This window comes from Solea solea, chromosome 3 (genome assembly GCF_958295425.1).
Source record: "Solea solea chromosome 3, fSolSol10.1, whole genome shotgun sequence".
NCBI classification, from domain to species: Eukaryota; Metazoa; Chordata; class Actinopteri; order Pleuronectiformes; family Soleidae; genus Solea; species Solea solea.
The window spans coordinates 5,730,071-5,744,953 of NC_081136.1; the positions used below are offsets into that span (position 1 = coordinate 5,730,071).

The 14,883-nt window shown below is 39.0% G+C and overlaps 1 protein-coding gene across 2 annotated transcripts; it reads left to right on the top strand.

The window, feature by feature from the left end:
* The first annotated feature begins 672 nt into the window (after window positions 1-672).
* Window positions 673-14,504, top strand: klc2 (kinesin light chain 2). 2 transcript variants are annotated; one of them, XM_058625983.1, is made up of 14 exons: window positions 673-830; window positions 3,694-3,939; window positions 4,594-4,927; window positions 6,347-6,563; window positions 6,792-6,981; window positions 7,368-7,541; window positions 7,881-7,980; window positions 8,484-8,533; window positions 8,640-8,707; window positions 9,579-9,687; window positions 9,914-10,066; window positions 10,964-11,088; window positions 11,445-11,502; window positions 12,240-14,504. In XM_058625983.1, the coding sequence occupies exons 2-14, from the start codon at window positions 3,712-3,714 to the stop codon at window positions 12,321-12,323; spliced, it is 1,890 nt and encodes a 629-aa protein (XP_058481966.1). In that variant the 5' UTR covers window positions 673-830; window positions 3,694-3,711; the 3' UTR covers window positions 12,324-14,504. The 2 variants fall into 2 exon arrangements, with proteins under 2 accessions (XP_058481966.1, XP_058481965.1); XM_058625982.1 differs by lacking the exon at window positions 673-830 and adding an exon at window positions 1,472-1,583.
* The last annotated feature ends 379 nt before the right edge of the window (window positions 14,505-14,883 follow it).

Consider the following 14,883-nt stretch of genomic DNA (forward strand, 5'->3'; position numbering starts at 1 on the left):
ATCAGGGTTACACTATAAAAATGAATAATTTTTTACGTGTGTTTGTTAACATAGCATGTTAGAGGGTTATGTAAATAAAAAGGTGCACATGGCCTTTGAAGCAGGTCAGTGTCACACAGAGAAAGACTCTATCCTGAGAGCAGCATTCATTCCCTCTTTGAATGGGACCCTTCACTGCACAAAGACCACAAGCAAAGCAGGAGCCTTCACTTCCACCTACATCCTGTTTAGAGAAGAACGTCCTCTTAAATGCCAAATTAGTCAGCAAATATCATCTTTAGCATGACGATTTTTTTAAATAAATATTACATTTAAATAGGATATAATTGCATTACGTTCAATATCACCCACGTCATGTCTTTTTTGTGAACAGTATTAACACAGTTGGTTTGGTTGGTGTCTGTATGTGATAGGACATCAATACTGTTCAAAATAATGCATTTATCTCTCATTTAGTGAACGGCCTGTAATAGTCAAGGAAAACATTTCAGTTCGTCAGAAGAACCAGTAAATACGCTCAAAATCCTCTATATGAAGATCTAGTTCCCGAAAATGCCAACAAACTGGCTCGAACCAGCTAGTTTCTCGTCTGTGCGCATGCGCGACATCAAAAAGACCGGCGTGAGTCATCTTGATATTTCACCTCATCTTTGGTTATCGTATCTTTAGCTGAAGCACAGCCATTTTCGCCACATTTGAGCAAATCTACGGCAACGTCGCTGCTTATTTTTGTCTCGTGAATTAAAGTGAATATTTCCGGCCAGTTAGCTTCCGTTGTGGACACTTTTAAGAGCTGTTTCTCTGTCCTTCGTTGTCAAATGTCAGCTTTGGTGAGTTAAATTGACTGTTAGCGGCACGTCACGGCGGCTGTTAGCTAAACTAAGGGCTTTAACTGGAGTTTTTATCGCATTAAACCAAAGTCACTCGCGCTTATTGCGTATTTTAATGCACCTTGTACCAAATAACGCAATTAGATACAGGACAGGTAAGTTTGACTGTATTTACTTTAACTACTTCCTTTCACCCGGACTTTTTCAAAGTAAAGCCAACAGTTAGTGCGCATTTTTTACGCTTACTTTAAAGGTTTGTGGTTATAAATTGACAGCTTCAAGTGAAGGAACTTCAATTTTTATTCACACCAACAACATGTCAGTCAGTAGTAAATTTTGGTTTTAATTTCGTTATATTTGAATGAATGCTATTGTATTTATTTATTTTATTTTTTAAGACTTTGATATATTTTTTTTATATATAAAAGGCTTTCTTTTTATCTGAAGTAAACTCTATCGTAATTATAAAATGAACTATTCCAAAGTATAAAGCAAAATTATAAAAAAAAGAATACAATGCCATTTTGATCCAATTCAAAATAGCAATTAGGGCCGAAAAGAAAATGTTTAAGTGTATTTAAAAATATTTTTTGATTTAATAAATTACGTTACACTCCTTTATTTCGAAAATCTCACCGGAAGCAGTTGGTTTCCTGTCCGTGGGCTTGCCGTTGTCTGCGCGTAGCATCACAACACAGTGTCCTCGCGCTTTGTTCCAGGGTCGGAATAACGCCGCACTTGTCTTCGATGAAGGTAAACAAAAATACGTGTAAAAAACCGCAATATTCACAAGAACACGAAGTCGCAGTTATTTAGATGAAAAAAGGTGTCGATTGAATGCGTATTTTAGCCGCTTTTTAACGGTAAATGCATCTTTTTGTTGTTTAGCAAGGTGTCAAATTAAACGTGACATCCCCGGCGAGGTCCGTGAATGCGTCATGTCCTGTCAGTGGTGCGTTTGTAGCTGTAAATGTCACATTTTCTGTGTTATTTTCTCATGTTTACATGTGTTAAATGTCGTATATTGATATAACGTGGATTGTGTAACATTATAGAGGTCGGGCCTTCTCTTGTTTACAATCATTTAAAATGTAGAAAAGCGACATTTTGAGCACATATACAATGTTTTGTTGTCCTTTCTTTGCATATTTCCTGAGTCATGCAGGTTAATGATGTTGTTAGAGATATGTTTTCTTTAATCATCATCGGTCACCTTCATTGAGCTGCTGCCAAGCCTCCACCTCCGGCCTCAGGCCTCCACCTTCAACCGCCTCATCCATTCATTCATTCATTCATTTAGTTAACTGTGGGTTGGAAATAGTGGTAAACTCAGCCGTGTGAAGGAGTGAAATCACTGAATTCTGGGTGTCACATTTCCACATTTCACTGTTGTGTCCTTGTCTGCGTTTGTTTGGCTTCAAGGCAGCGAGAATATTGGTGCAATGCAGCCGGTGTTTGAGGCGGACGGGAGGGGGAGGGAGGGAGGGAGGGAGGATGGATGGATGGATTCATAGATAGATAGATAGATAGAGGAGAACAGCATCTCTGTTTACATAGGCCTCCAACTAAATAGTATTTACATTATCAACTAGAGCTAAACCGATTCATTGATTGGACTGATTCTTTGGGCCAACATTTGCCATGCTTTAGTCATCAAAACATTTGATTATTATTTATAAACCAGTCAATTCGTACATGTAATCAGCTGCCCTGATTCCTAAAAAAAATCAGCATCAGGCATAGACACCGACCTCTGTTATGGATTGTTTCTATTTTCAATGAATTAATTATTAAACCATTTAGAGGTGCTACTAATCATAATCGGTTAATCTGTTGATAATGTTCTCGAGTACTTGTTTGGTCCGTAAAGTGTAAGAAAATGTGGAAATTTGTCTTGTTTTGTCCACAAACTAAAAATGGTTCAGTTTGAATGATTTCTTTAGGAAGTTGGAACTGGGAGTGATGTCTCCTCCGAGTCAATTGCGTTCTAATTGAGAATCTTAAGCGATACCATTCAACAACAACCCTTTACGTGGTATTTTGCACACACAAACAAAATAAATTGAACAGTGCTATGTGTACAACTGATTTACTGTCAAACAGATAATATGTAAAAGTAGCAATTGGTTGCTCAACTTTATGGGTTGGAAATCCGGCCAGCCCCCTCAACTTGGAAATTCCGACTTCAACTAGAATACATCAATATGCTGCATATATTAGGGGTGGGACTGTATGTCATCATTATCTTCCTGTCTTGTGAGATACATTTACATCTACTCTGGCACAAAAATGTGGGTTTAATTTGAAAACTACTGCCCTTTAATTTGTTGTATATTTAAAGGTGAGAGTGTAAGGTGCAAATATTGATCTTTGCAGACTAATTGGTCTGGTAATATTTGAGCGAGTGTCCCCATGGCCTCACTCTGAGTCAGTGTGTCGTTGTGTAGTGACGGCGTCTCACTTTAATTGGCTTTACTCGTCAATGGCAGCTGCTGTGTCAGGTTCAGGCTCGGAGGAATCCTCTTGTAGTGCGTTTAAATAGGTTTAACTCTACATAGATTACACACACACACTTTATCACCCTCAATCTAATCTTAACACTTTTGGGGCTGATTATGCAACAACGAAATGGAAACCCATTATCTAGCTGCTGACCTCCCTCATTTTTGTTGTCTCCTGTTCACATTCTCTCCCTGTTCCGTCATTTCTCATTGTATTTTTGCCTCCAGTTGACCTCGATAGCCTTTTTTTAATGAAAGCTGCGAGAATATCAGGGAAAGGTGAAGCCCAGTCAGTCTCTCTTTTTTTCCCTCTTGAGAAATGCAGGGAATGATGAGTCGGTTTTTCCCTCTCATCTCCGCAGCGTGTATGAAGCCAGGCAATGTCCACCATGGTGTATCCTCGTGAAGAAGCCCTGGAGCGACTGAGCCAGGATGAGATCGTGCTCAACACCAAGGCCGTCATGCAGGGCCTGGAGACGCTGCGTGGCGAACATGCCCAGCTCCTCAACTCCCTGCTGGACTGCACTCAGCCTCCCGCCGCACAGGAGAAGTCCGGGCTGCTCCGCAAGAGTCTGGAGGCCATCGAACTCGGCCTGGGAGAGGCTCAGGTGAGAGTCTGAGGTCCATGAAAGCCGGTTCCTCTCGAATAGAGGGATTAATCTGCTCCGATTTTGTCCAACACAAACTAACTATCTGAGTAGATAGTTTGTAGGTAATAAAGGAAGTACAGATATACAATTCTGTGTCTTTTAAACATCATCGTGAATATTTTGTTGAAACAACAATAACTTACATTTCTTAATTTTTTAAAATATGTTTATATTAGGATTGTGCATTAAGGCTTTTTCATACATAGAATCCACCTATTACTTGATTTGCAAAGCATTTTGTGTACTACCAGTTTGAAGTTTGCATTTAAAAAGTTTGAGTGGATTTTGTTGGATTAACTGATTTAACCAAACAGAAACTTAAAGTTTAAAGCATTTAAATGAAGTGTTTTTGCAGCGTGAGGTGCTGCCCCCTGAACACCAGACACTCACTCTTAACAAAATGGTCACAAACTTAATCCTAAGAATAAGTTTCCTGCTTTTTCTTACTGGAAATTTGGAGTTTTTAAGCCACTTCCTCTCCTCTTCCAGCAGTAAAAGACTGTCCAATAGTGAAATAAAGCATTGAGCATGTGTAGATCAGGTACCTAACCATTTGAAAGAAGTTGGTAGATGTTAAGAAACAAACAACAACAGTTTTCCTCTTTTCCTCAGGTGATCATCGCCCTGTCCAGCCACCTCAGTGCCGTGGAGTCAGAGAAGCAGAAGCTGCGCGCTCAGGTGCGCCGGCTGTGTCAGGAGAACCAGTGGCTGCGCGACGAGCTGGCGGGAACGCAGCACAAGCTGCAGCGCAGCGAGCAGAGCGTCGCTCAGCTGGAGGAGGAGAAGAAGCACCTGGAGTTCATGAATCAGATCAAGAAGCTGGACGACGACGTGTCGCCCTCTGAGGAGAAGAGCCAGAGTTCAGGCGGCGGCGGCAGTGGAGCAGGAGACACTTCCAAGGACAGTCTGGATGATTTGTTCCCCAATGACGATGACCAGGGACCAGGTATGACGTCAGCACCGGTGCACAATAACAAACTGCAAAAAAAATAGCCACAGCTGCAGCTCACAATTAAGTCAAAATGTCCCCTTACTTGTAGAAAAAACACCTAAGTTATCGTTTATCGTGAGACATTGGTCAGAAAAGTTGCAAATATTCACATTTGAGAAGCTGGTATGCATGGCATTTTCACCCATTCATATTGAAAGCCATTTAGCCATGTTTTTTATGTCTCTAATGCTCCTCACAACTATAGAAAAACAAGATTTAACACAGTGCATTTAAATGTTTCCCACCCATTAGCTGGACAGTAAATGCAGCAGCTTCTCTTCTTCTTTAATTATTGATGGTCGAACGCTCTTTAATGTTCACTTTTTTAAAATGTCAGCTGCACATTCAGCGCTTTTACATTCAGAAGATAGTGATTACACATGCTTCACATTCTCATTCATCTCATATAAAATCTGGATTTTTTTTTTTCTGTCATGTCCCTTTAAAGACCTGAGAGCAGGAAGTGCAGTTGCAATCAGAGTCAGATTAGAAACACCTGTGAGCAGCAGCAGGAGGTGTAGGAGGAAGAGTGACACAGACAATGAAGGAGAACAAACTTTAAAACCATGTTAGTCGTCTCAAAAATTAGATTAGTTTGACAAATAAAGGTGGAATTCACAGAAAATAAGAAGAAGAGACAGAAAAAAGGAGGAAACCATGTATTTCTAGATGGCGGCGGTTCTCCAGACTGGGTGTGACCGATTTAATTTACTCTCTCTCTCTCTCATGCAGATTTGAATTAATTTTATCTTGTATCTGCCTTTTAAACTCACAAATTTGATTATTTTGTTCTATTTAAGGCAACAGGGAATATGTTTGAAGTTGAAATGTGAGGTTTTGCTGTTTTATGATAGCTGAATTTTTGGAAACGTTTTTATAAAAACTGCAAATGTGTGTTTTCTCACTTTGAATTCCCACTAACTGCTGTTTTATATCTGTGTCATGTGCATTTTAATTCATTTAAATGAATGTCTTCTCTGTATTTCCTCTTTGTTTATTGATTATTTGTGTGCTTTGATGCAACTGCTGCTCTGGTTTTCTTCACTTTACGTACATTTTTATCTGCAACAGTTGACAATAATGCCCTTTTTCAAAGCGCTGTGTTGTCGCCTTTCTCTGTATGATTTATACTGAATGTCTTTGCTTATTTATCATGAAGTTAGCCATTTTCTGGAGCTTTTATGTGAATTTTTGGATGTTTTTAGCAAGCCTGCATGTTGTTGCTGTTTTTAATATTCAGAATAGATGTTTTTCATGGTAAATCAAATAAATCTTACAATATGTGTTAAATTGTTAGGGTTAAGATTTGCTGTTTTCTATATAATTTTGATGCCAGTTTCTGTCTTGACGTGTCCCTCCGTCGTGCGTCTGCAGCTCAGCCCAGTGGCGAGGTTGCGGCGCAGCAGGGCGGCTACGAGATCCCGGCGCGTCTCCGGACGCTGCACAACCTGGTGATCCAGTACGCGTCGCAGGGGAGGTATGAGGTCGCAGTGCCACTGTGCAAACAAGCCCTGGAGGACCTGGAGAAAACGTCAGGACATGACCATCCCGACGTGGCCACCATGCTCAACATCCTGGCCCTGGTGTACAGGTGAGAAAAGTGAATTCTGCTGCTCAAAAAACACAATTCAGCAGTTTAGCCTCCTGATCACTGCCCACCCAGCACTGCAGGTGTGTACATGTGAGCGCTCCCTCAGACAGGTCTGATAGTTTTGACTGATGGAACCTGTTTTCAGATTAACTGTTTCAGTTCAGAAATTGAGAAAAGTTACATACTGCATCTTTAACATGCTTGCCTTCCATTTTTTTTGTTCCCCAGAGACCAGAACAAGTACAAAGAGGCGGCTCACCTCCTGAACGACGCCCTCGCCATCAGGGAGAAGACACTGGGGAAGGATCACCCAGCCGTGGCGGCGACGCTCAACAACCTGGCCGTGCTTTACGGCAAGAGGGGGAAGTACAAGGAGGCTGAGCCCCTGTGTAAGAGAGCGCTGGAAATCCGAGAGAAGGTAAATGAATATTTTTATACAAAGAAAAATTGTATTTATTTGCCCATTTATTAAATCTTAGGGCTGAAAGACTGGGATTCAGTATCTTACTGCAGTTTATAACTGATTGAAATTTGGCTTTTGAAGATTTCATGGGAAAATTGCATATATGTGCTGTTTATAAACCTGTTATTTATTTATTTTTTAAATAAGGTAATAACCTTTTAAGCATCAGAGGTTTTCCTTAAGGTTAAAACTTAATTATCTACATTATGGAAAATTGTATTTGATGTTGCATAAAGACACGAAATAATTTACTAATACAGTGAAAACTTTTGTATTTACTGAGAAATCTGAATAAAAGTTTGTGTAATTGTGAATAAATTCAATATTCAATCTGTACGTAGGTTCTGGGGCGGTATCATCCAGACGTGGCCAAGCAGCTGAACAACCTGGCCCTGCTGTGTCAGAACCAGGGAAAGTACGACGAGGTGGAGTATTACTACAGACGAGCACTGGAGATCTACGAGTCCAAACTGGGAGCCGACGACCCAAATGTGGCCAAGACCAAAAATAATCTGGTGGGTGTGGCCAATGGAAAACTCCTGACGCAATCTTGTCCTCTAATGCAGTGTTTCCCAACCCTGGTCCTCAGGGAACACTGCCCTGCATGTTTTAGATGTTGCCCTGCTCCAACACACCTGATTCAGATGAACAGCTCGTTATCAGGCTTCTGCAGAGCTTGGTGACGGGCTGACCATTTGAACCAGGTGTGTTGGAGCAGGGCAACATGTAAAACCTGTTACCTGAGGACCAGGGTTGGGAAACACTGCTCTAATGTTTATATTTGAAGTATTGAATAATTTAAACACTTTCTTTTCCGATAAGTGTGTAATAAACGTTGTCCGTGTTCTCCACAGGCCACGTGCTACCTGAAGCAGTCAAAGTTCAAAGACGCAGAGGCTCTGTACAAAGAAATCCTGACCAGAGCGCACGAGAAGGAGTTTGGATCCGTTAATAGTAAGGAACCGTCAAACCTTTGACCTTTTATGGGACCATCTTTTCCAGCCTTTTAAGACTTTAGAGGTCCAGGAAATCCAGGAAAAATAGTTTCAATATCTTTGACACCACACATCTTATTCCCATTTCTAAGTAAAAGCACCTTTTTTAAACAAGGCTTTTATTTTGAAAGTGTTTCAGAACAGATAAATGCAGCTTCATTCTGATTAGTCCTGACATTTAGCTGAGTACATACCAGAGCAGTGTTTTAAATGTCATCACATTATCAAAGGTAAACCCTGTATAAACAGACTCTGTCACTGTTTGAACAGCAGTGGTTGACTCACTTGACTAAAGACATGTTGGTTAACAAACAGATAACCAAGTTTTTTTGTTTAATTCCTTACGGCAATAAATAAACTAACAGTAAATAAGTTACTTTCTTAATTTCTGTCACAGCTTATTTTCACAGTGTCCACTCTTGTGTTTGTAATAGCTGTTTCTTTTTGTCTTGTACGTTGCAGATGATAATAAGCCAATCTGGATGCACGCGGAGGAGAGGGAAGAAAGCAAGGTTGGTTACTGTGAGAACTTTTGAGTCAAGGTTTTATTTTTAACGGAGCTGATGTTTCATACTTTGTTCCGCCTCATCGTCTGACTCTTTTCGGTCTGTGTCACAGGGAAGGCGTAAGGACTCTGGTCCATATGTAGAGTATGGGAGCTGGTATAAAGCCTGCAAGGTAGACAGGTGAGTGTGACACTATAACTTATTAATAACATGTAACCTCTTTCTCTGATACCGAGCCTCCACCCTCTATTTAACTCCTGAAGTTAAACTGTGGTTGTCTGAACTCCTACTTCCTGTATGACTGTTTTTCTGACCTGTTTTTTTGCATTTGTGTGTTTTTGTGCATTTTATGTGTTGCTATGATGAATGGTAAACAGTAGGTAGCAGGAAGAAGTTTAAAATGATAATAAAATTCATGTTTTTCATGAATTCATGTTTCTCACTCATCATTTCCAGGAAAGGAAAAATTAGTTTTAGCCACTTAAACAGGTGTAGATTTTATTTAGGTGAGCCTTTTTTAAGTATACATTTGTTTTTTCTCAGTGTTGGACAACATTTTCCTGGTAGAAAATGGAGTTTGCAAACCACTCACTCGCTCTCCTGCACCAAACTCCATAGAGAAAATTGGCAATTTACGTCACCAACCACAAACACAGTTGTGTGTTCACTGCTTGCCTCCATCAGCAAGTTCAAATGTGTTGTTTGGTTTCTTCACTGTTGAAAATTGTGCCAGTTATATAAATCCCAACAAACAAGGCAGCAGTGGAACAGCAGCTCCTGTGTCCTTTTGTGAGCTAAAATTGCTGAATTTCTCTATGGACTTTGGTGTGGGAGAGTAAGCAGTTGACAAACTACTGTTTCTGTAGGAAAATGCAGTTTTGACAGGTGAAAATCAACCTTTTTTATATAAATAAAAACATTTCCTAAAAGACACTGAAGAAAAAGAAAATGGTTGACTAACTTAAAGTGTTAACATGTTCAGTGTAAGACAAAACTTTACTGTAAAAGGATTAACTACACAAAACATTAAATGAAATTATTTGTGTTGCAGCCCGACAGTGAACACAACCCTGAAAAGCTTGGGAGCTTTGTACCGTCGCCAGGGGAAACTGGAGGCGGCAGAGACGCTGGAGGAGTGCGCCAGCAAGTCACGTAAACAAGTACGACAAACAAAAAAGCCTGTGTAAATTTACTGCCGTTAGATTAAATGTCTGGGCTGTTACGAAGCCTGACTCGGGGACGTTACAGCTGTGATTTACTGGCACATAAACTACAACACAAAGCTGATTTGTGTTCAGTGTTGTAAAGAAAAGCTAGAATTGTTTTTTAAAGCTTTTTTTTTTTTCTTTCTTTCTCCCCAATCCTCTTACTCTTGCGTGTCCTCAGGGTATCGACGCTTTTAACCAGAGTAAAGTGGTGGAGCTGCTGAAAGATGGAGGAAGTGGAGGGGGCGACAGACGACACAGCAGGGAGGGAGTCAGTGGACCTGGAGGACAGCGAGGGGAGAATGAAGGGGACGACTCGGCTGAATGGAACGGGGTCAGTTCACAGGTTTTATACTCATGATGAAATGAGTATAAAGGACAGCATGATACCGTATGAAAAGCTGTTTGATTTTAAAACTTAAATATCGAAATGCCAAGTGAGATTCTGACTCAAGACACAAGGAATCTTTTTTCCCTTTTTAAGTGCATAATGTAAATATTATATCAACAAACACAATCTTGATTTAATGCAGAAATGTACAGAAACAGAACAGCAATGACATAATGTCCAAAATTCAACAGTAATCCTTCTCAAACAAACCTTTCAGATGAGACACTGGCTGCCATACCAACTCAAAAATGTCCCCAATCATATTTTTATCGGCAGAAAATCATATTGATAAAGTGTAGTGCTAAAGAATTAAAACATTTCTTTAAAATCTAATTTCTTGGCAAAAAGTATGATCTAATTGCAAAAAGACTGCATTTTGTTTTTATCAAAATAATTCTGTATTGTTGTAGTGATTTAAATCTCTAGTCTAACTTAAATGTCTGTTCCACACAATGAATTCGCACAATGTTGATTAAGACCATCGGCTCCAAACGACTCATAAAAATAAAACTGTCTGTGGAGCTTTACATCATAACTAATGGAAGGAACATAACTACGCTAATGTGTAGCTGTTACGTGAGGCATTAGTGAACTTTCAGGTTAAGGAATTCACCCCACTTCTCTGAAACATTAGTGGGCAGGTGGGTGGCAAGAGAAGCTTTAAATCATACACTATCTGCTATATTGATTTAACTGCATACAATTGGCATGAATTCCAAAGAAATATGTATAAATGTTCTTCCTTCTGATTTTACATCTGTGGTAAATTATATTTGTAAACTAGAGTGAGCGAGAATGTCATATAAAATGTTTTTTTATGGCGTTTTTTTTTTCCATCAGGATGGTAATGGGTCTCTGCGTCGCAGTGGCTCCTTCGGGAAACTCCGTGACGCTCTGAGGAGGAGCAGCGAGATGCTGGTGAAGAAGCTGCAGGGGAACGGACCTCAAGAACCTCGCAACCCTGGGTGAGGTTAACGTTTATCTCGAAATGCAGAACCCCTTCATCCAAAGTTGGTTACACCTTATGAACATTATTTATTATTTTAATGGGTGCCAGTAATATTGTTCCCCTTTCATTTTTCTGTTATGTTTATTCCTCTGTTTAAGCCATTTTATCTTTCTTTCTTTCTTGGAAGGGGCTGTTGCCACAACTTGTTTTTCTTCGGACTTTTTTGAGAATTCTCTGAAATTGGGATGGATTATTAGAGCTAATTAAAATGTATCTACTCTACAAAAATACATCTTAGACTCCATTTCTCACACACTGAAAAATCCATGGTTTAAATGAATGGTCTGATTTTTCTTTTTTTTTTCTGCTCAGACTGAAGAGAGCCAGTTCCCTCAACTTCCTCAACAAGAACACAGAGGAGACCACACAGGTACGACTGCGCTACTTTTAACTCAACATGGGAGGATTCAAACGTCCAGTCACAATTAACCTGACTGAAATAATTACGATTTATAATTAACAGTATTGCTTTATTATTGCAGTATTATTAAGCTGTGCTACAAAAATGTTATTAATGTAACAAAAATACATAACTCAGAAGTCCTGTGTGCAAAATGTGGGTGCAATTATTTTCATTTGGTAAAAATTCCACTTTCCAACTCCAAATACTGTGTTCTGACTGCAAATGAAATGCACCAGTCTTTTGAGTTCTGATAACTGACAAGTTCTGATATCCAACAAACGAACAATATTCAGCTATAATAATAGTCATTTTCTTTATAAAGCCCTTTTAAACAGTGCTCAGAGATGCTTCTCATACATTACAAAGGTCATAAAAGAAGCATAGGCAAAAACATTCACAAAATGTCCACACTACACCATGCCATTTCACCAATAAATGTTTTGAATTTTACACACTGTACCTTTTTGTTTAACAAAGGATTAAGGTGTTAATATAAAGTGAAAAATTAAAGATGCTTTCACTACAGTAGATGAGATTAAGACATGAATACCCTGAGACTTTGCTCTGTAAAATTTAAAGGGGAACATTAATGGCATGATTAGTAATCTGATCGCTTGTGTCCTTGTAATCATAGTTGTGATTTGTAAAAAAAAAATGTATGTATCATCCAGTACAAGTACTTGATTTTATTTAATTTTTTTCAGGATGCTAACTCGGGATTATCAGACTGCAGAGGATTAAGCTCCAGTAACGTGGACCTGACCAGACGCAGCTCTCTGCTCGGTTAGACGGCGACGGGAGGAGGAGGAGGAAGTGCGGCAGGGAGGAGAGGCTGATAGCAGCTCGGTTTGATCAACCAAACACACGTAGAGCATAAACACTTGCACTCGCAGCGTATTTTTAAATGAACAGCAAAAAAATCACAGTACTAAACATAATCCTGTACGACACGAGTCGCTGCCGTCGCTGCTTCACTGTACAAATGTGAAACACGATATTTAGATAAACATTTATCAGCATGCCCGCTTACTAGAGTGGAACCTGAACGCCTCGCTGCACCGTAGCAAAAACACCGTATCCACATTGTGACGGGTCCCGACATTCAGCCGTAGACGAGCTAAAAAGGTGTGTGTGTTAGTTTCCATGTCAGAGATCTATATATTTCACCTGTAGCATGAAATCCAATTTATGTTTAAAAAAAAAAAAAACAACGTACAATCCAATTTAGACGTGAAAGATGTCGATGGGTACGAGCGATCTTTCAAAACGAAACGGCACTAATCATTCAAACCTCACTTTTTGCCTTGTTTTTCTTTTCTTATGTATATACAGTTAAATTATTTCATTTGTGTATATAGAACATTTCTTTTGTTGACACTTTATTGTGTTTAAGTGGAAAAAATACAGCTGAAATGAAGGAAAAGCTGAACTTTATTGATCCTGGCGTAAATATAATAAATAAATACAACTCAAACACAGAAAAGTACAGATTTTTCAGATTTTAACTCCCAAAGTACCAAAAAGCACTTTGACCAACATGATACTCTAACTGACTGCGGTCATTTTCAACGGATCTGCCGATAAACGTGGACTTTTGGCGGAAATTTCAACTTTTTCCGCTGCCGCTACATTTGCATTACAAGATTAATTGGCGATCGATTTCTTCTCCGTATGAATCATGTCAAATTATTCCAATTTCAAATCAAGTAAAAGTCTGGAAAAAAACATATTGTGGAGGAATAATCAAAGCAGTGTATTTGAAAGCATAATCAGTCTTTCTTCGCTGGTGCGGGTCTAATCTGACGGACTCTTTAATCCAGTTACATCACGCTATAATCAAATTTTCAGTGGTTTATTCAACTAGGACCTTCAAAACCTTTCCCGTTTCCAGTCAATAGGGAAGGACTTTATATCATTTTTGTCCAACAGATGGTAATACACTCCAGCCTTAAATCACAAAGCTTTCCTTGTCCCTTGTAGTTATACATGTTGACTGCTAGATGGTACATTGCGTCGTTTCTTAGTTTATAAATGTATATTCAAAATACAGTGGTTATTTATTCTGTGTTATTATTGTTAGACCGTGTACAGGGAGGGTTTGAGGAAAAACATATTTTTTCCGGTATTGTTTACGTTCATTCATGGGATTCTTTTTTATATATATTTTGTTTCCTGTTGCTGAATCATCGTCACTTTGTATAAAACAATCAGTTTTGGTTTTTTTTATCATCGGTCGCAATCAAACATTCGCAGAAATCTGACTGATCGTCCTCCATGTCGTGAATTTTTCTTGTGTTGAAGCTTTTTTTTTTTCTCCATTATGAGTCCGATTTAATCACGAAAAAAGTTTTTGATTAAATGATGGGATTAAAGGATGTTAGCATTTTTCTTTGTTTGCGCTATGAAAGTATCAGGAGATAAAACTTCACCAAAATGAGACAACACAAAGAATGTACACGTCTTCAGTTTAATCCGACTCAGTTTTCTATCAGGTCGTTCAAGAAAAGTGTGACTTTTTCTTCACGAGCGAACACGTTCAAGTGTCGACGACCCAAGTGACTTTCAAGAAGAATCTGCAGGTTTGTCCAGGTGCGTTCACACCGTCGCATTCACATGCCGCAAGATCCTAAAGTCGCTTTTCCCGAGTCTAAAAAAGTGCTAATTAATCTATCAGTTTCTGATTGTGCTAAACGTGATTATGTCGCAGATTACGGATCGTAACGAAGGATGAGTACGTGTTAAACGGAAAGGAGTCGTCGGAAGTGTGTTTTGAAAAGAAAATGGATAAGTGCTTCAAGTGTCATTCGTAAGCGAATAATGTATATAATTATCCGCGTCGTACCGTTTTTATATGTAAGTTTCCTGTAAATGTCGCATTCACACAAGATAACACAAGTGTAAGCAGGAAAGTTGGTTTGTCGTTGAAGGTCTGAAATAAAATAAAATAAACACAATACCAATATTGTTAATTCTGTTCTGGTTGTTTTACAAATATATATGTTTTAATGTTAAGCAACACAGTTTAGATTTAGAATAGAAACAAAAGTTCTGCAGTTGTAAATATTTAAACCAGAAACGACATTGCAGGAGGATTTTGGACCCAAAGTTTTGTCTCTCTCTGTTGTACAAATATTTATGGTGACGAATATTAGGGCTGCAACTCATTATACAATCGTTCCCTGTGGATTAATTAATGTGTGGATTATTTTGCTGTTAAGTTTGCTCCATTAAAAATGGCGATACATTTTGACTGGTGTTTGATCGACGTCCACCAACCAAAGATATTCAGTTTACGAGGAGGTATTTGCATTTAAAGCCACAGTACATAACTGTTAAGCCCGTTCAGTG